At 38.5% G+C, this 22,682-nt stretch overlaps 1 protein-coding gene across 7 annotated transcripts in view; it reads left to right on the top strand.

Annotated features, from left to right (window-relative positions):
• The window catches only part of NETO1 (neuropilin and tolloid like 1), a 127,534-nt gene that overhangs the window by 83,148 nt on the left and 21,704 nt on the right, over positions 1 to 22,682 (top strand). For 6 of the 7 annotated variants that reach the window (XR_006294021.1, XM_043559080.1, XM_043559079.1 and 3 more), the window contains exon 8: positions 19,135 to 19,248. Coding sequence is in view for 6 of the 7 variants with exons in the window: in XM_043559080.1 (XP_043415015.1) it covers positions 19,135 to 19,248 (114 nt within the window). In the remaining variant the exon portion in view is untranslated. Of the gene's footprint in view, positions 1 to 11,716; positions 11,856 to 19,134; positions 19,249 to 22,682 lie in introns of those variants that run through there. The other variant, XM_043559082.1, reaches the window with a different exon arrangement.

The raw sequence follows: 22,682 nt of genomic DNA, 5'->3' as shown, positions 1-22,682 counted from the left end.
GGAGTGTTGGGACAGGTGATTCGTCTCTTTGGTTCTGGGGTTTAATGGGGGGAGGAAAAATGGTCTCTTGGGGCTACGGTCTAGACTCCTATAAGGGCTGAACCCAGGAGCCTCTTCTGCACCACATTTAGATGGCTTAGGTGTGAGGTTTGGGACTTTGAGTCAGTGCTGTAGTGCGGTGATACTCACGGGAGCCATGAGAAAGGGAGAATCTATTTTGCATCCATGACAAGAGTGAGTCACTGGGAGCCAACAAGTGCTCAATGATAGGCAGTGATGACCCCAACATTTCCACCTTTTGGTGTATAGAGCTTATACATACCTCTCCGCTGAGTGCAGGAAGAATCTGAACATCATGGAATGTCACTCCGTGATCATGTTACATTTCGTGGCAAAAGGGATTTTGCATGAGTAGTTACGGTCCCTAATCAGTTGACTCTGAATTAATCAAAAGGGAAACTGTCCTGGCGGGGCTGAGTATACACAAAAAATACTGGTAATAGTCTTTAAGCCCTTTTAAAAGAAGGTCTAAAAGGCACGAATGCAAGTAGTCAGAGGCATTCTAACCTGTAGCAAATACTCCTGCTGGCATTTACGGAGCACGCTGCTGTCACCGACTTTGAGTCTGGAGTTCTCTCTTGTGCAGCAAAAGAGCGGACGCAGAATTGAATATGAGAGAGGCTAATGTCGGGGAGGAGACAAGAGTCCTGAGCAAGGGTCCTGTTTCTGTTTTATTAGGATCAGAAGGCTTACATATGTGACAGACATGCAGAAAGAGACAATACAACAGTGGTCATTAACTCGTGTGTGAGAGAAAAGGGGTTTTGATGGTATGTGGTGTTAGGGGTCAGGGTCAAGACAACGTCCTGGTGGTGAGAAGATGGCCATTTACTACAGGCACCGGGCACCGTGTCTATTTTAACTTTTCTAGGGGCTTAGACAGATAGAGGGTGCCACCTCACTAACACGGCACTTTTTCTCACTAATTCGCCCTGGGCACTTTCGCCCTGTAGCTGCTTTCCCCTCTATGCTTTGTTTTATTTCACGATTAATCCTGGGCTCTTTTGCCCTGGTGCAGTGACTTTCCGACTCTATCTGTTCTCGGACACTTTCATCCTGTGGTGACTCCCCCGCCAAGCCTTGTTAACCCATTGGTGCAAGCTCAGAGAATTCTTAAACTTATTCCCCACACATTGCCACGTTGTAGAGAAGACCATGTGGCAGAGCATGGGGGTAGGCTTTGGGAGCCGAGAATGTTGCCCATCTGAGAGCCAGGGAGAAAGGGGGAGCCTCAGTCCAGCGACCCAAGAGACTGAGTGCTCCCAATGACCTGAATGTAAGGCGGTAAGGTTGTAGTAATTTGTTACTTCGCAATAGAAAACCAAAACACATTCCTGTTGTAACAATATACACTTTGGAAGGCCATAGATAATCCAGATGTCAATCTGTATATGTCACTTACATATATTAACTGATACATTATGATTTATTAACTGGTTCCGTGCTTTTTCTAGATTTGGTAGTTGAGGAGATGCACCAAGGTAGAATTGTAGGAAAGATATAAAAAACAATCACTCTAACATCAGCTTGACCCTGAAAGTAGAGTGACCACTATGTTATTAACCTAGGCATCAGTGTTTTTTTCTTTTTGATACTTACTTGTAATCCTTCCATTCGCCATTTTGTTCCTTCATCTAATGCGTAAGCACCCAACCGCTGATGGCCCAGAGATGAATGGGATGTTCGGTCCTCTTATGGTGCTACCGCACTCATTCAAACTGAATGAGCTTGTGACTCACTCCAGAACATGTTCATTTACATCTGGTACTCTGTTCCACCCCGTCACCATGTACTTCCTCATTGACTTTAGTAAACTATCCACTGAAACACTGTACTTTAAAAAGCCTTACTCTTTTCTCATAGGGTCTTTTTTTCCTCTCTCTCCAGCATTTGTTTACATTAGTAGGATCTTTGCTCTTTGGCCACAGTGAGCGATTATTATTTCACCGTTTAGTTTTATTATTGTTTCTTGTCTGGAGCATATTTTGGCATGCCGTCTGTCTCTTGTGTCCACAATTTACATTCTGTCCACCGGAGTGCACATGCCCAACTTTGCAAGATACAAGTAAAATTGTTCTGTGACCTCAATAAACTAAATTTGGTGGATCCTAAGGGTGAAAAGCTGCAGAGATGTTTGATTAGAAGCGTCCAAGTGCACTGAGCTCGGGAGCTCTCTGAGAATACACACCAAAACATATTGATGATCATCAACTCACAACAATAATGTTTCATTTGCTCTCTAGAAAAATCAAGCCCCAACACAGTTACAAGTTTGGGGTAAATGATAAGATCCAAAGGCATGGTGTTTTCCTGCATTTCACCCAGGAGAGAAAATGACCTTCATTAGAGGAAGCCATGCTGCTGATTGTAAACTGCTGTTTTAATGTAGAGATCTCCATGCCTCACTGTTAAGAGTTGGTGCGTTTTGAAACATTGAAGACTACTTTGTTAATACAGGAAATATTTACTTATATCTGTCATACAGCTGCATAAATACCAGATGGCATATATAGAAATATCAGTACGACGCAGAATATGCTGGCAAATTTGCTGCACATGTGTCCTATTTTGGCACCTGTTTCTAAAGTAGACATAAAACACTGTGTGGCTAGGGGATGTATCATATATAAAAGCATCAAAAGTAAGATAGGCGTTAATATAAAAACATAATTAAAATAAAAAAGGAAAAGCTGAATTGAATAATTGGCAACATAAACAGCAGGGTAAATATTCTTAACTATGAAGAGTAAAGATTGGAGTGCCCGGGTGGCTCAGTCAGCGGGGTGTCCAATTTCGGCTCAGGTCACGATCTCACAGTTCGTGAGTTCGAGCCCCGCTTCGGGCTCTGTGCTGACAGCTCAGAGCCTGGAGCCTGCTCCAGATTCTGTGTCTCCCTCTCTCTGTGTGTCCCTCCCCTGCTTGTGCGCGCGCTCTCTCCCTCTCTCTCAAAAATAAATAAAATTAAAAAAATTTTAAAAAGAATAAAGATTGTGTAAGACAATTTGAGAAAGTTATATAAGCCAATGAGAAGAAAATGGGGCAAATAAAGTGAAAAATTAATTCATAGAGAAGCAGAAATGGCCTGTTGGTATAGGAAACATACACTGGTCTGTGTTAGTAAACAAAGAGATGCAAATTCCAGTAGGAATCAGGCCTGTTTTTATCTATTCAGTTGTTCAAAAATATAGCAATAATAAAATACCCAGTTTTGTAGATGGTGTGAGAATGAGAATATATGCATGCTTTCTTCTGTTGATCTGAAACTTAATCTAAACATATATGTATATATTAGTGATAAGTATGTTTAAAAGGATTCAACCAATGAAAATTAAGTGGCTTGGTTAAATGCTTCTTGGAACCTGTACATATTCTTTGAACTCTTTAGACGCTGTGTTAGAACGATACAAACATTGAGCTATGTGAAAAAAACAAAATTCTCAAAGCAAATATCAAACAAAACACACATAAAAGTATATCGTAAGTATATGTGATAAATATTTAATATAGAGTGTCTGCTGTATATGTAATGCATGTGTGTAGAAGGCAATTCATTTAAGGTAGCAATAGTGATTAATTTTAGGTGTCGAGGTTTTTTGATCTTCAGTGTTTTATGATTTTTCTACAATGAACAGTTATTGTTTTGGTAAACATTTTTTTAAAAGCAATAAATATAACTTTGATATGACTTTCTAAAGAAATGTATTAAATCCAAGAAAACAAGAATATAGATGTTCTTTTCTATGTTGGGAAAATCAAGACACATCTATGATGTCAGGAAATGATAACTAATCAATAGAGTTTTCTGGGAGGTGGTAATTATACCAACAGGTGAGGACGGGTCACTATCTAATGACCTATTCTTTCAGACTAAATAATCACCATGGTTTACACTAGAATTTCTCCACGTTTCACCCTCAAGACACTCACCTGATGGCTTGTTTATGACATGACAGGTGCTGATGGCTAAGCCTATGTTTTTCTAATGTCCTTGGAGCACTAGAGGTGACATCAGTCCTTCTTCCTCTGGGTGCCATGAGTGAATCTTTGAGTTTGCTCTAATTTTAAATGATGTCAGTAGTTAGAAAATGTTGCTCTTGACCATTTCATAGCAAATCGTGACTTATGACTTGCAGGGTGTTCTAGTCAAAAGCCATTGGCTACTCATGTCAGAGATCTCACTCTTTTCCCAATTCGGCCTTTCCCGCCCCTGTTGCGGTGTTGTGTGGCCATAGTTACATCTACAGGGGCTGGTGGATCGTGTTCTGATTCCTCTGAGAAATTAGCTACTGGTGTAAATAGGGACATTGGCCTCATTCCTATTGCTGTTCCAACAGCACATTTAGTGCTTAAATCAACAAAAAATGTATTATTTGAAATAGATGTCACTGGGTTGAAACCATGGTGTCAACAGGGCCACTGTCTTGAGAGGCTGTAGTGAAGCATGCATTCCCTCACCTGTCCTAGTTTCTAGAGCTGTGCTCTTCCCATCGAGTGGGTTATATAGCTCCTTCTCCTTCAAAGCCAGCAAGGTCACCTTTTGTCTCTCTTGTATTCCTTGTTATATATCACATTCTGTCCCTTGGAGCTCCTCCTTTCCTCTGTAAATATGCCTGTGATTACATTGGCCCCTCCTGGATAATCCAGAATAATCTCCACATTTTGAAGCCCATAATCACATCTGCAAAGTCTCTTTTGCATATCAAGTAACGTTCACAAATTCGGGGCATTAGGATGTGGCCATCTTTGGGAGCTATTATTCAGCTTACCACAGTAGGTTTGCTGTTCTTATTCTGTTTTTATTTGTTTGTTTTTATTAAATTGATAAACTCTTCACCTAAAATTATGAAAAATAAAGTTTATTGGACTCGAAGACCAAAGGTACACAATGCCAAATGGTAATGGTATCTCTAAATACATGTCCCTTTCGTGCCCTACTACTGAATATGTATTCTTCTATATAATGAAATTATTTAAAAGTTGAATGTTTTTATTACTACAGGAAAAGTACAAGAAGAGAATGTATCATAAATATATAAATATATAATTTTGGCATGCATGTATGTGTTTTGAATTCTAAAATTAATGTTAAGCATTTTTCAAAACAAAATTACAGATCATTTCAAAAAAGTGTTTTGGGCACCTGGGTGGCTCAGTTGGTTAAGCTTCCGACTTCAGCTCAGGTCATGATCTCTCAATCGATGGGTTTGAGCCCTGCATCGGGCTCCGTGCTGATGGCTCAGGGCCTGGAGCCTGCTTCGGATGCTGTGTCTCCCTGTCTTTCGGTCCCTCCCTTGCTCTCTCTCTCTCTCAAAATAAACATTAAAAGAATTTTTAAAGTGTTTTAATTGATAAAAAAAAATCAAAATAGTATGAAAATATATGAAAGAGTACCCATTTGGTGACAGTTAATTCCTCTCTTTTCTTATCTATAACACCTTGACTTTAAGCCTCAGTTTCTTTTCCAGAAAATGAAGGAGAGGGTATAGAGTAGCTGTGAGTTTTAAATATATGTGTTCAAAACAGAGCTAATGGTAAATGGTTGGTGATAACTATTGTGTCCATTAATGGGATACCAACATACTGAAACCTTTATAGTCAGGAGTTTCTTACTTTCAATATAATGAGAATTTTGAGCAAGGGATAATGATATAAAATTGTATAGTCTGCCAAGGACCTACCCTTCCTTCCTCTTAAGCATGTGATTGAGTCCGGTTGTACCATAAAGAGGATAACTATCAGAAATATTTTAATATTGGAAGTAATACTTGGCTCAAATTCCTTTTTTTAAAGTATGTCTATAGATTTATAGGCTGGTGGAATAATTAAAATTTAAAATCAATTTTCTTGAATGATTTTTTAGACCAAAATATTTGTCTTCCTTTAAATAATGTTGATTTCCATGTGTATGTGTTGAATTACTTAGAAAATATTTGCAGAATTTTCAACCAACTTTTTATTTATTTTTTTGAGAGAGAGAGGAGGCAGTGCAGAGGGAGAATAAGAATCCCAAGCAGGCTCCACACCCAACACAGCCCGAGGTCGGACTTCACCTCATGACCGCAAGATTGTGACCTGAGCTGAAATCAAGAGTGGGACGCTTAGCCAACTGAGCCACCCAGGCACCCCCCCATCAAAATGTTTTGATCAATGTTGTCTTGGTGAGGTTGTCAGTCTGCCAGAGATGTTGTGGACAAGAATAAAGGCAGCAAATTCCTTGTAGTTTTTGGCAGGATCCTTGGGGATAACATGTATTGATCTCTTTGATTCTCAGTTTACAGCTGTTGTAGTTTATGTCTATCACTGGAAGTAGATTGCGGGTACTTGTATGGAGACAGAAAATGATTATTCTGACTTGTTAGCCTTTGAACTAGGAGGATCACAAAGTTGAGGCTATGATGGCCCATTCATTTTCTCCACCCTAATCTTTATTTCCCTCAGTTCCCGCTTTGGGGACTTGGCACTTACAAAAATGAAACCAAATCTAGTGACTTTAACGGAACAGCATGTCTCAACCAGCTAACTTATAGACATGTACACCAGTCATGAAAACAAACCCTGAGATCCATGTCTGAGTACTGGTAATAATCAGACTACAGACCCCAAGGAAATGCAATATCCCCCTTATGGTAATTGTAGACCTATCTAATTAGGGATGATGAATAAATCATCATGTAGCTGACCCAAGGCAGACATAATTATAATATACAAATATATGTTCATTCTTGGGATCAAATAGAATGGATAAGATCACGATGTGTCTCATGTCCTATGTGAGGAAAGAAATGATCTCTATCTGTGGAATATAATTTTCTCATGAAGATGCTTTTTCTTTTTTTAATATGCTGTCTTTTTGGGACAGTAGCAATATGCAATTCTAGCAGAAATATTGGGGGAATCTAATAAATGTGAGTGGGATTAAATTGAAATTTGTGAATAGATTTTCTTGTATTTAAAAAAGAGATTAAAATTCATCTTAATAATTCGAAATCTTTTGACAGATAACTAAGTCACATTGGAACATAGAGTTTTGGAGGCAGATATTGATCTTTCAAAAAAATATATGAAGATGATAAAGGAGATGAAGAGAAGAGGCACAAATCTATTTCTGGCCTGAAATCTGGTCAGCATTTTTCAAATAAAATGTCATTTTCTCTAATTGCATAGCCTGAAGGCCATTTTAAGTTTAAAATATGGTGGCAGGGGAAATTTTTCCATTTATTTGGGGAAAAACAAAACATTTGTTTTGGGGACAATTCAGATGGCCAAATATATTTATTTTTTTCCATTATATTTTTCTGGAATTAGAATATCTTGAATCAAACGTAACAAGCTAGACACTTTTCAATCCAGTTTTTGAAGGCTTTGAATTCCTACTCAGATGCTTACTCATAATTGATATCTCTGACGTGTTAGCTATTTTCTTCCATTAAATTCATTAAAAAAGTTTAGTTATTTCTTAGAAATTGAAATCTGGCCATTTGCAGCAACGTGGATGGAACTGGAGGGTATTATGCTAAGTGAAATAAGTCAGGCAGAGAAAGACAGATACCATATGTTTTCACTCATATGTGGATCTTGAGAAACTTAACAGAAGACCAGGGGGGAAGGGAAGTGGGAAAAAAAATGTTACAGAGAGAAAGGGAGGCAAACCATAAAAGACTCTTAAGTACTGAGAACAAACTGAGGGTTGATGGTGGGTGGGGGAGAGGAGAAAGTGGGTGATGTGCATTGAGGAGGGCACTTGTAGGGATGAACACTGGGTGTCGTATGGAAATCAATGTGACAATAAATTGCATTAAAAATAAAAAAAATGAAATGAAAAAATAGAAACTTCTTAAAACCTCAAAAAATAAAATAAAATCGTTGTCAGAATAGAATGGCAAGATGGCACTCCATGTCTATCTTACTGTTGAAAAAGTTTTGTTCTGATATCTGTCAGTTGGTAGGTATTTATTAATCACCTCCAAAATGGCATGTGTTTGTTATTCAAAGCCCAAGTTATACAGCAGTGAGCAAGACAGCTCCTTTGCCTTACATTTTTATAAGAGGAGACAAATGATGTACAGAGAAGTGAATTTAAGAAGATAAATTAAAGTCCTAATAAGTATTTGGAAAAACAACAAATTAGACGAACATGATGGAGAAGGGTGTGGATCTCAGTGCGCCATGGTTATGGTGGGTGACATTGGAGTTGAAGAGGTAGCTGAGTTGAGATGTTGGATGAGCACAAGGGGTATTGAGGAGTTTGGCATTCACTCTGTTAAAGAAAGGTTTTGGAGTGTTTTAAACAGGGGTGGGCAGTGGTTTGATTTATACTTTTAAATGACCAAATTTCCTTTGGCTGCTCTGTCCATGGATCTGATATAGAAAACCATGTTGAAAAATGGCCATGAGCCACTTGTACCAATGGAGATGGCAACAAGAACTCAGATAATAGATGGGTAGAGAGATAAGAGATAGATAGATGATAGATAAATAGATAATAGATCGATAGATAATAGATAATATGGATAGATAGATAAGAGATAGATAGATAATGGATAGATAGGTAATAGATAAATAGATGTATAGATAGATAGATAGATAGATAGATAGATGATAGACAATAGATGATAGCTAGCTAGCTAGCTAGATAATAGATGGGTAGAGAGATAAGAGATAGATAGATGATAGATAAATAGATAATAGATAATAGATAATAGATCGATAGATAATAGATAGATGATAGCTAGCTAGCTAGCTAGATGATAGATAGATAGATAGATAGATAGATAGATAGATAGATAATATATGGATAGATAAGAGATAGGTAGATAGATAGATCAATAATGGGTAGATAGATAATAGATAAATAGATGGATAGATAGATAGATAGATAGATGATAGATAGATAAGGCTGACACAACTAAAGGCTATTTGGACGTGGGTGTTGAAAGAGAAAAGACTCAAGAAAGACCCTAACCCTTCAGCCTTAGCAGCCTTAATGTTAATAACTCATGGCCCTTATTAATATCAGGAAAGTGTGTGAGTGGAAGCATGATGTGGGGAAGGGGTAGTTAAAGAGGAGTAAGGTCACCATTGTTTCTGTACCATCTAGCCATGTTTCACTTAAGATGGTACTTAGAATCCCAAGAAGAAGTTATGTCGGGATTTGCTGGTATGGTATAAATCTGGACTTCAGATGGGAGTCAGAGCTGGAAGGGTAAGCCCAGGAGAAAATAGAGTGTCAGAGGCTTTGCAGGCTTCCCAGGATCCCCTGGGATAGAGAAGAGAAGGGGGGCCTCTCATGATTACCCTGGAGACCTGACTGCAGGGTTCTGAGAGGCAGAGGGAAAATCGTCTCTGTCATCTAGATCAATTAAAATTATTAGTGAATAAAAGTAATTGCGTTTCCAAGTGCACTAGATTTTGCTCTTTAGCATAAATTCATTACTTAAATATTTAATGCAGATATGTATCACATTTCCATATTTATGATAAACATAAGCTTTATTTCCATCTCTCAGGCAAAGCGGTAGGCTCTAGAGCATCCAGACTATCAGAAAGTTTTAATAAGTCAATGTCTTCAAGGCTGATAAAAGTTGAATTCTACAAATGAAGCAAGGACGCGTCAATGTACTCTAAGCTGTCTCCTCATCCTGCTGCTGCTCTACACATTCCTGCAACCATTTCCATCCCAACTTCAGATTGGAGAAGTGATGGGAAAGAAAAGTGAGCAGAGGTAGAAGACTCGGTGATGTGGGTGTGTGAGCGTGTGTGTGTGCATGCGGGTGGCAGCACCCACAGAGGCGGTGAACTTTTGACAAACTTCACATCAAACAAATCCGAAGAATCTGAGAGAGGCAAGAAGCCGGAGAATGTGGATGGAGAGAATGAGATTTGGGTCAGGTGCTGGGAGACACGAGGGAGCATTTGAGCTGTTATTTAGCTGATATTATTATTAAAAGAAAAGTAGGATCAAGCATCACTTCCATTTCCAAATTTTCTTGATGGAGTAGCATGTTCTTTGGCTTTGAACTCACCTACCATTGATCGTTTCATTAGCCACAAAGCACAAGGATGTGAAATATCAGTGTTTCAGAGGGACATCTGCCCGGTTTTATTTTCCATTTTGTTTCAATATTTCCTGAGGGTAGCATTTAGTGGATTTCTGAATTGAAAAAGAATGCAATCAGACAAAACACTAATTTGAAAAGATACATATACCCCTATGCATATTGGAGCATTATTTACAATAGCCAAGATATGGAAGCAGCCCAAGGGTCCATCAACGGATGAATGGATGGTGGTATGTATATATACAATGGAATATTACTCAGCCATAAAAAAGAATTAAATCTTTCTATTTGCAATGACATGGTTGGATCTAGAGAGTATTATGCTAAGTAAAATGGGCGAATCGGAGAAAGACAAATACTGTGTGTTTTCACTCATGTGTGGAATTTAAAACCAAAACGAATGAATAAAGAAAAGAAGAGACAAACCAAGAAACAGATTTTTAACTGCAGACAGCAAACTGATGCTTTCCAGAGGGGAGATTTGAAATAGGTGGGGATGGGGTGAAATCGGGAAAGGGGATTAAAAGGACACTTATCATGATGAGCACTGAGTAATGTACAGCATTGTTGAATCACTATATTGTACACCTGAAGCTAATATAACACTGCATGCTAACTGTACTGGAGTTTAAAGATGAAAAAAAAGAAAATAATAATGATCATAAATAATAATAATAATAAAAAGGAAAGCAGTTAGGGAGATATAACACTAATAAGTGAGAAGGAATTTTAGTGACTTTGGCATTAACAAAACTTACTATAAGTTAAAAAAAATTAATTACCAAAAGGGAACAAAATTTATAAACATGTGGCACAATACTGAAAAATGATCAAATGTTCGTGAATAGACTTTTAACATTACAGCCGATATGTTTTATGATTCTTTATTAAAATTTTAAATGCAGTTTTCTTTACACTTAGTGTGTGACTGCTATTCTTTCTCTCATCATCCCTTACCTAATTCAGATATGTTCAAAATTATTTTTGTGGTCTCTACTGAAGTTTTTATTGCTTACAGATCAGCAACATATAGGCATAAATGTCTCAGACGCATGTAGGATTTTCAACATCAGAATAGAGTCAAATGCTATTTCAGGGAATCTGGTGCATGCTCGCCACCTAGTGGTGAGAATGGGAACATGTGAGGATTTCAAAACAACCCAAAAGAAGGGTTTAAATATATAGTAAGTTATAGATGTTATGTGAAAACTGCTATGTTACTAGTTAAAATATGAAAGACAGAATAGATTTTTAAGAATACTATTTTTTTCATGAAAAGTTAAAGATTTTTACCAATTACTATGTGTGTGTGTGTGTACATATATATCTCTACATATTATTTACAATAAAAGCTAAATATATATTTATATATATACGTTTATATATATATATATCTACATATTATTTATAATAAAAGCTAAATGTAACTTGTGAATATCCTACAAATAGTCATTGCCACCATTTTGGCTTATTTCCAGTAAAATTTTCCAGATGTATCTTTGTGCGTGAGGCTTTATAATTTACAGTGATCTGTGTCCTCATTTCTCACCCAACTTTATACCTTAGTAATTTCTCATCTTATTCTCTGTTCCCTTCAGAAATAAGAAATCTGTCACCATAATTTTTGAACACTGGGGCAAGACTTCTCAAGATTTTGCTTTTTCTTTTGTTCTGGCTTGTGTATCGAGTGGTAAACTAATGACATTGGAGTCATCTGCATTAAACAAAGTTAAACGGGCTTCGTGGCATAAGAGCTCTGTGAACAAGGGTCCACCAAAAGCCGATGTATGGAAGGAAGAGCACCATAGTTCATCTTACTTACTAATCCACAATACATTTCTTCCCGCTAGAGCAAATTGTTGCATTAAAATTTGTGTTTCCAAAGAATTTATCATGAGATGTTTGGATAAATGTTCACTTACGGTATTTTAAATTGAAATTTAAAGCCTGGATTTAAGGTACCCGTAGATATTCTCGAAACCTGCATCTGTGCGTCGTGTTTCTCTGTCCTGAAAATCGTGTCACTCAGTTGCAGGACACTCCTGTCACTTCTGTCCAAACCTCAGTTTATAAGATCACTAGAGACTTCAAAAGAATATGCCTTGATTTCATAGTGGGACCAAAACACCACGATCAGTTCTGCACACTCGCTTTTCTTGCCTTCCAAGATGGCGTCAGAATAGCTCTCTTTACGATTTGGAATTAGAAAATGCATATTATCCTCATGGTCTTGTTTTCCTGCGAATCAAGGAATATCATAACACACATCTAAACCTTCTTCCTGGAAAGTAGTACAAACACTTGTTAAAATCTGCCTTTTATTGAAGTTAGCGAGCAAACAATCATTTTCTGTTACTTTTTTAGAGTTAAAAACTTGAGTGATATTTTACACTGGGCATGGGTGTAGCAAAGAGATATACTTCCCAAGATCTTTAAATAACTTAGCAAGGCTCAGTTTCAGGAATGTCCTGAACATATCTTAGAAAAGTGTCTTACAAACGTAAAAAAAAATTGGGGGGCCTGGGTGGCTCAGTTGGTTGAGCGTCCGACTCTTCGTTTCCACTCAGGTCATGATCTCACGGTTTCACGAGTTCAAGAGAATGCAAGACCTGCTTGGGATTCTCTCTCTCTCCCTCTCTTCCTTCCTTTCCTGCGCTTGCACTCTCAAAATAAATAAATAAACTGAAAAAGAAAAAAAAAGTTGTCTTTATTGTGTAGTTGCCTATAAAAAGTGGAGACTGTATATAGACTTACTTTTTTTTTTTCCTTTTTATAGGTAAATACTAGAGCCACATAGAATCAAAGAGCTTGGAGCTTCAGATTTGTGGTGTATTAGTGACTCTTTTCACATTTAAATACATTACTGAATTCATATGATTGCTTTCGAGAGAGAGAGAGGAATAAACACCTTCATTTCTACAGGTTGTGAGGTTCATTATTTGTATTACCTACCCTTATGTTACTTCATGTAATATTAGAAGCAACTTGAAACCACTTTTTACCTATAGACGGGGGTTGTCCACTGAGCACTCGGGACGGGATGTTTGTAAATGAATGATGGAGGTTGTAGAAGATAACAGCTTGGAGAAAGATATGCTAGGGAAATTTACGAAGATAAATGTCCCCGCACGTTTTTGAGGAAGTGATGTTTCATGACGCATGACTTTATTCCCCAGTCTCTTACGAGTGGGTATGAACTGGGCTGTTGCTGAGGCTGTGCACCCAGCTGTGGCGGTCAGTGTCCATTGGATCTGCCTGGTCGGGTCCCATGAAGAACTGATTGTTACATATTTTAAATCTCACCCCTGCATGTAATAGCTTATAGAGCTATGTGCTACAACCCGTTTCATTATATTATTTCTCTTACAACGTTGTATTAGCTAAAGAACAGCTATGCTTTTTTGTTACACAAGAAGGTAAACACCTCTGTGTAGAACTCCTCTTTTTAGAGTCTATTGATTGCACGCTGTTATGTGTGAAACCTCTGCTCCATTCTTTCCAGCTTGCATTCTCATTTGGTGTTGACGAGATCTCTGTGAATGACCGTCCTCACTTCACAAATTAGGGAATGTGTAATATTAGGTCACTGAACTTGTCTATTCTGTATCTCCTTAACATCGTATGTTTTATTGGTTGATTTAATTTTGGCTAATTATTACCGTCATTCAAGAAGAGCTAATGTGTGCTTACTGTAGCTCGGACAACAGTGGTTACGGGTTTTAAAGATTGATCACATTTAATTCTCACGGCTGTGTGTGGTAGTTAAGATTCGCCCCCTGTATAGATGTTACTGAAACCCGGGGATTTTGAGGCACGTTCGCTCAAGGTCACACAACCTGGAAGTGATGGATCTGGGTTTCAGTCTCAGACATTGTGAATCGACGGCTCCTGTGCGATGCTCCCCTGCCGGAGCAGCTGCACGCACAGTTCTAATGCTTGTGTCCATAGGCTGGCACTCTCCTAAGTTCTGTGCGTACTTAAATCGCTTAGGTAAGTGTTATCCTTATCCCCTTTTTACAGATGTGACAACTGGGCCTATCCTCAGGGATTATCACTCCTTGCAGCCGAGACCCAGCTCTGCCCACAGTAGCATTGTCGGGATCCTTCCGTCCCGTGGTGAAGTGTCCGCAGAACACAGGCGAAGCTTCATCCTAATGCGCAGTCTCCTACATAGGCAAACCAACCAGCCAACAAAAAAAGACTGGTTGCCCGAATGCGTCCGTACTGGTGCAGGAGGGAGGAGGGAACAGTGAGGCAAGACCCGTTTTTCAGTGTCAGACTATCCATTCTGTGTCACCTGAATGATTTAAATCAGGAGCAACGCTGTGCTTGCACACATGACGTTCTGTTGGCCGACTCGAATATTCCACTACTCTCAGTTTCTGTCTTTTTTTTTTTTTTTCTTAAAATGAAATACTTAGCATTGCATCTGGGTAACGAAATGGTGAGGTTCCATAAACCCTTCCACCGAATCGAGATTTTTAAGAGCCGCGGTCATCGTATCTAAGTACACTTTAAAAGCAGTTCAGAGACAAAAAGCCACGAAAATAGTTCCTCCTGTGCCTTTTCTAAAAGCCAACGTGAAGCTGTATTTGCTCTTCCGCTGACAACAGAAAACCTCCTTCCAGAAAGAAGTAGACTCTTTTGATCATGGGAACTGGGCGTGTGAGGTACTCCGAACCGTAAGGATTGTTTCCTCAGCTGCCGCTTTTTTGTGCGTGCATCCCACCCTTCACTTGAGCTTCTTCCAGATAATTTTAGGAAATAAGGAAGCTGGTATTTAAGAGGCAAGAGCTTTTGGCAACGTATACTGAAGTTCTAAGCAGAACCAGTCCTCCGCCAACTGGGAGGATGTGTCTGGGTCAGCAATGGTGAGCGAGCCAAGGAAAGGACACTGAGCTGTAGTCTCTGAGAATATCGCAAATCGGGCTGCCCTTGAAGACCATTCATGGCATGGAGGTTAGCTCTCCACTACTCACCACACCTGTTGGAGTCTTCCGCTTCCTGGGATACTCAGCTAGCACCCTGGCTGGACTTAACCTTTGGCTCGGTAATATTAATCAATTAAACCTCTCTGTTGAATATTTACCATAAGCCTAGGAGCGTTAAACCGTATGAGAGCTTAAAAATGAAAAATTTTTGAAGGCATTGCCCTTCGTCTCAAAGAACATGTGGGAAAGATGATAAGCATATGCTAACCGCCAAGCTCTGTTTAAAATTATAAGTATAATAGGATTTAAGAAAAAGATAATTTTCTCAGTAGCTTGGAATAGTATTTCAAAACTGTACAGATAATACAGTGCAGATATGATTTGGATAACAGAACAGAGAAAGGATATTCCAGGGCAGAGAGGGAGAGAGAGAGAGAGAGAGAGAGGAGAGAGAGAGAGAGAAGGAACTGTGTTTGGCCACTGAGCCACAGATAACGGGAGTGTGCTGAGGGTCATAGGAAATAAGGTCAGTATCCAGAGTGTGTCCAGACATCCTTGAAAACACAAGAAGAACATAGCTTGCTTTGGGAGGCAGGAAGTTGCTATTTTCAATAGGAGATAGAAATAGGAATCTTTGATGAACCATTGCATTATTTTTTTTAAGTTTGTTTATTTATTTTGAGAGAGGGGGAGGCCCCGAGAGGGAGAGAGAGAATCCCAAGCAGGCTGTGCGCTGGCAGCATGGAGCCCGACTTGGGGCTCGAACTCGCAAACTGTAAGAGCGTGACCTGAGCTGAAACCAAGAGTCAGACGCTTAACCGACTGAGCCACCCAGGCACCCCGCAGATCTGCATTTACAGGAGAGAAATATTCAGACGTACAATAACAAGAACACTCTGAAGCCACTATGTTGTATTTTTGGTGTTGTCTATGAAACAACATTTATTTTTGTTCAAGGACTGTAAGTTGTGACACATTTGTTTCTTAGCTGCTGCAAGATTTGCTTTTTTTATCTTGTTTGCATAGCAATTCTGTAAATACTGGCAAAAATAACAGAAAAGATAGTCTAGTACCTGCAATAATAGAAAATTTAAAAAGCAAGATGATCCCGGTTAAGTGGCACATTTGCCTGCTCATTGGATGAAAAGAAGTGTGTCAGGAATGTGATTTATTGGCCGTCCTGGATTACCTATCCCGTTACCAGTGAAATCGCCAGTATTTAATCATAACTGATACAGGCACATGGATTTGTAGTTTTTTGGGGTTTTTTAAAACTTTTTGTTTAATGTTTATTTATTTTTGAGACAGAGAGAGACAGAGCATGAGCGGGGGAGGGGCAGAGAGAGAGGGAGACACAGAATCCAAAGCAGGCTTCAGGCTCCGAGGTGTCAGCACAGAGCCCGATGTGGGGCTCGAGCTCAGGAACCACGAGATCATGACCTGAGCCGAAGTCAGTCGCTTAACCGACTGAGCCACCCAGGCGCCCCCGGATTTGTAGTTTATAAGAGATGTTGTTCACAAGCAAGAAGCAGCAGAACTACAAACACAACTGCATTTGGAGCATTTGGAATTCACAGTTTGGTGCTCTTACGAGTATTCTATTGTACTTTGTTCAATTACAGAATGCAGAGCCATTTTTATTCACATATTTAAAATTGTAAAATCTAATGCATCCTACTTAATAGTAACTGTACTAATTTTTCCAACTCATCCTGGAAGGGAAGTAAGTATTTGTGCTCTCTTAAAGGTTTTCTTCACTCGGCGGATAAGTGTATTTTCATTTTTTAAGTTTATTTATTTACTTTGAGAGTAGGGGAGGGGCAGAGAGAGAGGGAGAGAGAATCTGCACTGTCAGCTCAGAGCCCGACATGAGGGCTCCCAACTCACGAAGAACTGTGAGATCATGACCTGAGCCAAAATCAAGAGCTGGATGCTTAACCGACTGAGCCACCCAGGTGCCCTGATAACTCTGTTTTCAGTACCACCAGCGTCTCTTAGGACGTGTGTATTTCTTATGGTTTTTTACTAAACCATTTTGCAACCACTCCACTCGCAGAAAACTCCTTTTCGTTCTGTGTGCACAGTTTGACAACATTCATTATCTGCCTAACAGACCATATCTGTTCTGCAAGAGCCATTACGGTTGACTACAGAAATTTAAAATGAGCTCCATACTAAAGAGCAGATTTTTGCGATAATGCATCAGATCATTAAAGTTTATATTATAACAGGCTTATATGATGTTTAACAAGGCACTAGCCCATGTTAAGCACGATACTTCCTTTTCAAAATGACTACTATGTATTTTCTACCTTTTAATGTGTTTTTTCCCCGAAAATGACTATTGCATTTTTTTTTTAATCTTTTGCCAGACTTTAAGACCATAAAGTCAAACTCTAGCCGAGGAAAGAAGGAACTAGTCTTCTGGAAGCAGGATAGGGGGAAGGGTGTGGAGAGCCAGAAGGAATCCCTTTGCTTGAGTTAGCTACATCTTCACCGTGTTTCTGATTTGCAAGACTTGAGTGTGTTTTGTTTGTTTGTTTTGTTTCATTTTGTTTTGTTTTGTATTGTTTTTTGGTTAGGATTTCTCTAAGAGTGTTAAAATACACCAAGTTGCGTTATGCAAATTATTTGTTTGACACTGTGGTTAATATAGCAAATGTACCTAAAAAGGGTAACTTTCTAAAATACCTGTTGATATATAGTCTTGAAGGTGTGAAAATCATTACAACATGACTGTGGTATTTAGACAATACTGATCATTAGTAAATCTTTATTGATCGATTTTCTAACCACTGTAAATTATGTGTTTTGTATCTAATATGCTTTTCTAGGATAGTCATCCTTAAAAGGATCTTAGAACAATTACTGAACAAAAAAAACACGAAACACAGAAATTACATTTAGAAGATATGTGGGATCATTGTGAAGTTAAAAGCACCGTCTGTGAACTATAATCCCTAATTCAGTATTACTCTAGCGACTGATTTTTCTTTTCTTTTTTTTTTTTACCGTTTATTTATTATTGAGAGATAGAGAGACACAGAGCGTGAGCAGGGGAGGGGTAGAGAGAGGGGGAGACACAGAATCCGAAGTAGGCTCCAGGCTCTGAGCAGTCATCACAGAGCCCCACGTGGGGCTCGAACTCACAAACCGCGAGATCATGACCTGAGCCGAAGTCAGTCGCCCAACCAACTGAGCCACCCAAGTGCCCCTAGAGACTGATTTTTCTAAACATCCTATTACTCTGATAAAAAAAAAAAGGAATGTATTTTCCTAATATGGAAGTCCTATCTAACCTTATACGTTGCTACATTAAACTTGTATTTCTCATATCTTTGTATTGTATACCTTCCGGGCATCATTCCTTTATCTCCCAGCACCCTAAATGCACATTGTAATCTGGAGATCATGGACCATTGTAACATAATGTTACTAGAATGTGTGAAATACGTGAAAGTAGGTTAATTTCATCAATCATGTTGATGGGAATAATATATATTTTTCTTATGTTGTTCAGGATTAATTTTCTCTTGGTCTGAATTTCCCTGACATTTTTTGTTTTGTTCATTTGTTCAAATAACGCAATAGAGATTTGCTTAAGGTCTACTTTCTTCGTTCGTGTTTTGTAAACATATGCTTTACAAAATTATTTCGATATTAATTAATTAAATTAAGACTTTTTGCATAATACAACTAAATTTGTACATACAGAATTCCAGTGTAAAGCATCATGTTATGCATGTAGTGGGCACTTAATTTTCGTTAAATGAATGCAGCAAGTCAAAAACAAAAAAAAAAGAACACACCCATATAGATAATGTACTTCATTGTTATCATGGAAACCCTCCTGTGCTAGTTTTATAAGCTAAGCACATCTAGAGAAGGGCCCGCTCTGTTCACAACATGAGAAATAATTACCACAATAGCAACCCCTGAGAATGGAATGTCGGCTCGTTTATCTCAATTTGATGGCAAATTATCATTCTCCTCTTTTTGTTTTTTGATTTGCAATCAGAGTGATTTACTACTGAATCACCGTTATAACTTTTTTCTTTGCTTTTTTTTCTTCTTCTTATTTTTAGCTCCCTGTGAAGGCAATACATTCTTCTGCCATAGCAACATGTGTATTAACAATACACTGGTCTGCAATGGACTCCAGAACTGTGTGTATCCTTGGGACGAAAATCATTGTAAAGGTAAAGACCGGTTCTTAAAATTTGCAAAATTCCTCTGCCTGTAGAGTGGGAAGAAGTTTATTACAGTGCTTGGATGTATCAGACTTAAAAATGGACTGTCTATGAACTGTCTCAAGCTTCGTGTGTATTTGGTATTTCATTTGTAAACCTTAGTCTTTGCTTTCACCAGAAGTTTCCTCATTCGTTGATGCATAGTAGAGTATCCTTAACACTGGGATGCTCATTAAAGACATCTCATGAGAGCCTGCAGAGCCATGGAGAGGAAATGAAGCTTCCTAGTGCAGTGTGTTTTTCCTATCAGACCTGGTGCCCTTCATCTCTGCCTGCAACTCTCCCTTATTCCAATGTCTTCATCGGATAGTAAGCACACATTCTAGAGGTCAAGTGCGTTCAAGGAACATTTGTGCTTTCAGGTACTCCCAGCCACTTACCCCGACTTCCAATTTTGCTCCCCGAATGCTTTTCTTCCTTTCCCATGAAAATACCTTCCAGGGCCCCTGCTCCCTTCTCTAGCCTGTCCACAAAGGTCTGTTTACTTGGATAGCAGTCCTCGGCTTGGCTATGAATGTTGTGTGTTTTACCTGAAAATGCCAGGTATATTCTTTTACTCACATTCACTATTACCTGATTGGCAAAGAAAAAGGAACAGGCAATGAACTCTTTCATGTTCAAAGTCCAGTATTGTCTATTAAACCATCTTCTGTGGACAGAAGCAGACAGGCATCGCCACCCTAGCCATGGTTGACGTAGTGAGAAAGGCCCAGCCTCTCAATTATTTTGAGGGTAGGAGTAGGTGATTATTCAAGGAGCCACTTCTGAATGGATGGATAGGAAATTACGTAATTTGTGCAGTAGAATCTTAAATCGGCACTGTTAATGACTGGTAGTCTGAAACTTTATTTGTCTAACGGGATTGGTTCCCACATGTATAGGGACTATTTCACATGAGAGTGGACGGAAGAGAATGTGAACGGATATGCATTATGAGCTTTCAGGTTTCTCTTCTCCAGGTGGCAGAACCACTATTTTGATTTCTGATTCATTCTTTTTTGAAAAGGGATCACACCTTTACAGGTTTGATTGTTGTTACTGGCTCACCTCAGAGACACTGTGGGTTCAGTTCCAGACCACCGCAATAAAGTGAGCCAAACAAATATTTTGGTTTCCTAGTGCATATAAAAGTTGTTTGCACTATTCTGTAGTCTAGTAAGTGTGCGATAGCAATATGTCTGTAGAAACAATGTGCATACCTTAATTTAAAAAAAATACTTTATTTCTTGGGGCGCTTGGGTGGCTCAGTCAGTTAAGTGTCTAACTTCAGCTCAGGTCGTGATCTCATGGGTTGTGGGTTCGAGCCCTGTGTCAGGCTCTGTGCTGGCAGCTCGGAGCCTGAAGCCTGCTTCAGATTCTGTGTCTCCCTCGCTCTCTCTGTCCCCACTCATGCTTTGTCTCTTTTTAAAAAATAAGTAAACATTAAAAAAAATTTTTTAAAGTGCTTTATTGCTAAAAAGTGCTGGCCATCATCAGTCCTTTCAGCGAGTCCAAATCTCTGGTAACAGGTTACCATAATAAATGTAATAATAATGAAAAACTTTGGAATGTTGCAAGAATTATCAAAATGTGACATGGAGGCACGAAGTGAGCAAATGCTGTTGGAAAAATTGTGCTGATAGACTTGCTCAATGCAGGGTTGCCACAGACCTCCAATTTTTAAAAAAAACACATGTCTGTGAAGGACAAGGTGAAGTGCAATAAAACGAGGTATGCCTGTAATTTATTGGAGTTAGTTTCATGTACTAACCTACAGTATGTTCTAAGTAATTTGCTGTGCCCTGGAAAAGAATGCATTTTGCCATTGTTAGGTGAATTGTGCTATAGATGTAGGTTGATAGCACTGTTCGTCTTCCATTTCTGTTTTTATTTCCTACCATGTTTTATCTATTTTTTTTTAATTTTTTTTTAACGTTTATTTATTTTTGAGACAGAGAGACCGAGCATGAACGGGGGAGGGTCAGAGAGAGAGGGAGACACAGAATCTGAAACAGGCTCCAGGCTCTGAGCTGTCAGCACAGAGCCCGACGCGGGGCTCGAACTCACGGACCACAAGATCATGACCTGAGCCAAAGTCGGCTGCTTAACCGACTGAGCCACCCAGGCGCCCCATGTTTTATCTATTTTTAAAAAAATCCTCTGATGATTATGGTTGAACTGCTTCTTTCTTCACTTCTGTAAGCTTTCATTTTATGTATTTTTGAGTTTAGTTGTTGGGTCTGTACATGTTTGAAATTATTGTGCTTTCCTGATGGATTGACCCTTTTATCAATCATTATCAAATGATCTTCTTGTTTTTAATAACTTTTTGCTTTAAAGTATTTTGTCTAATGTGAGCACATCCACTCTAGATTTCTTATAAATACGGTTTGTATTGCAATCTTTTTCCATCCATTGGCCTTTAGTCCATCTGTATCTTTGAATGCAAAGTATGCCTTCTATAGACAGGATATAGTTGCATCTCATTTTTTGATCCATTCTGAAAACCTTTGCCTTTTCATTGGATTGTTTAATCCCTTCATATTTCAATGCTGGTATTGATATATAGTTGGATTTACATCGGCCATTGTACTTTCTTTTCCCCTCTGTGTCCCATGTTTTTTTTATTCCTCTTTTCTTCTTTATTGCTGTCTTCTGCACCGAGTGAATATATTCCAGTGTACCATTTGAATTCCTTTAGTGATTTTTAATGTATTTTTGGAGCTATTTTCTTAGTGGTTATTTTAGGGGTTATAACATATAGCCTAATTTCCCAAAATATATTGCAGGTTTATACTAATTTAATCCCAATGACATTGCTTATGTAGGTCTGTTCTCTCTTCCTTCTTACCTATTACAATTGTACATATTACTTTTATGTACGTTACAAATCAAAGAATACATCACTGTTGTTACTTTATATAATTTTAGAGCAAGTATGTATTCACATAATTCATTATATAACCCTTTCCTCCTTACCACTTCTCATTCTTTCCTTTGTTTTTTGTGAATTCACATTACCATCTGATGACACTTCCTTATTCCAAGACAGTTTTGCTCCTACTAAACTCACTTGTACTATTAATACCAAATATATTATAAGTTAAAGGCCCAACAGTACAATTTTATGCATATGATATTACTCTTTTAAAAAGTTAAGGGAAGAATGCAGAATATATATTCAACTATACCGTCCTTGGTAGTTATGTATATGATCGCCTTTATCGGCAGTGTTTATTTGCCACTTTAATTCACTTTGTACTTACTTTTCTCACGTAGGTTTGAATTACTGTCTGGAGTTTCTTGGTTTCGGTCCCAAGAATTTCCTTTAATATTTCCTTTACTGCCGTAAATTCTTTCAGCATTAAATTATGTTTATTTCTGTTTACCTGCAGATGTCGATT

Source organism: Prionailurus bengalensis, chromosome D3 (genome assembly GCF_016509475.1).
Source record: "Prionailurus bengalensis isolate Pbe53 chromosome D3, Fcat_Pben_1.1_paternal_pri, whole genome shotgun sequence".
Taxonomy (NCBI): domain Eukaryota; kingdom Metazoa; phylum Chordata; class Mammalia; order Carnivora; family Felidae; genus Prionailurus; species Prionailurus bengalensis.
Note: the sequence above shows the minus strand (reverse complement) of the source record. Positions and strands in the feature narration are given on the sequence as shown.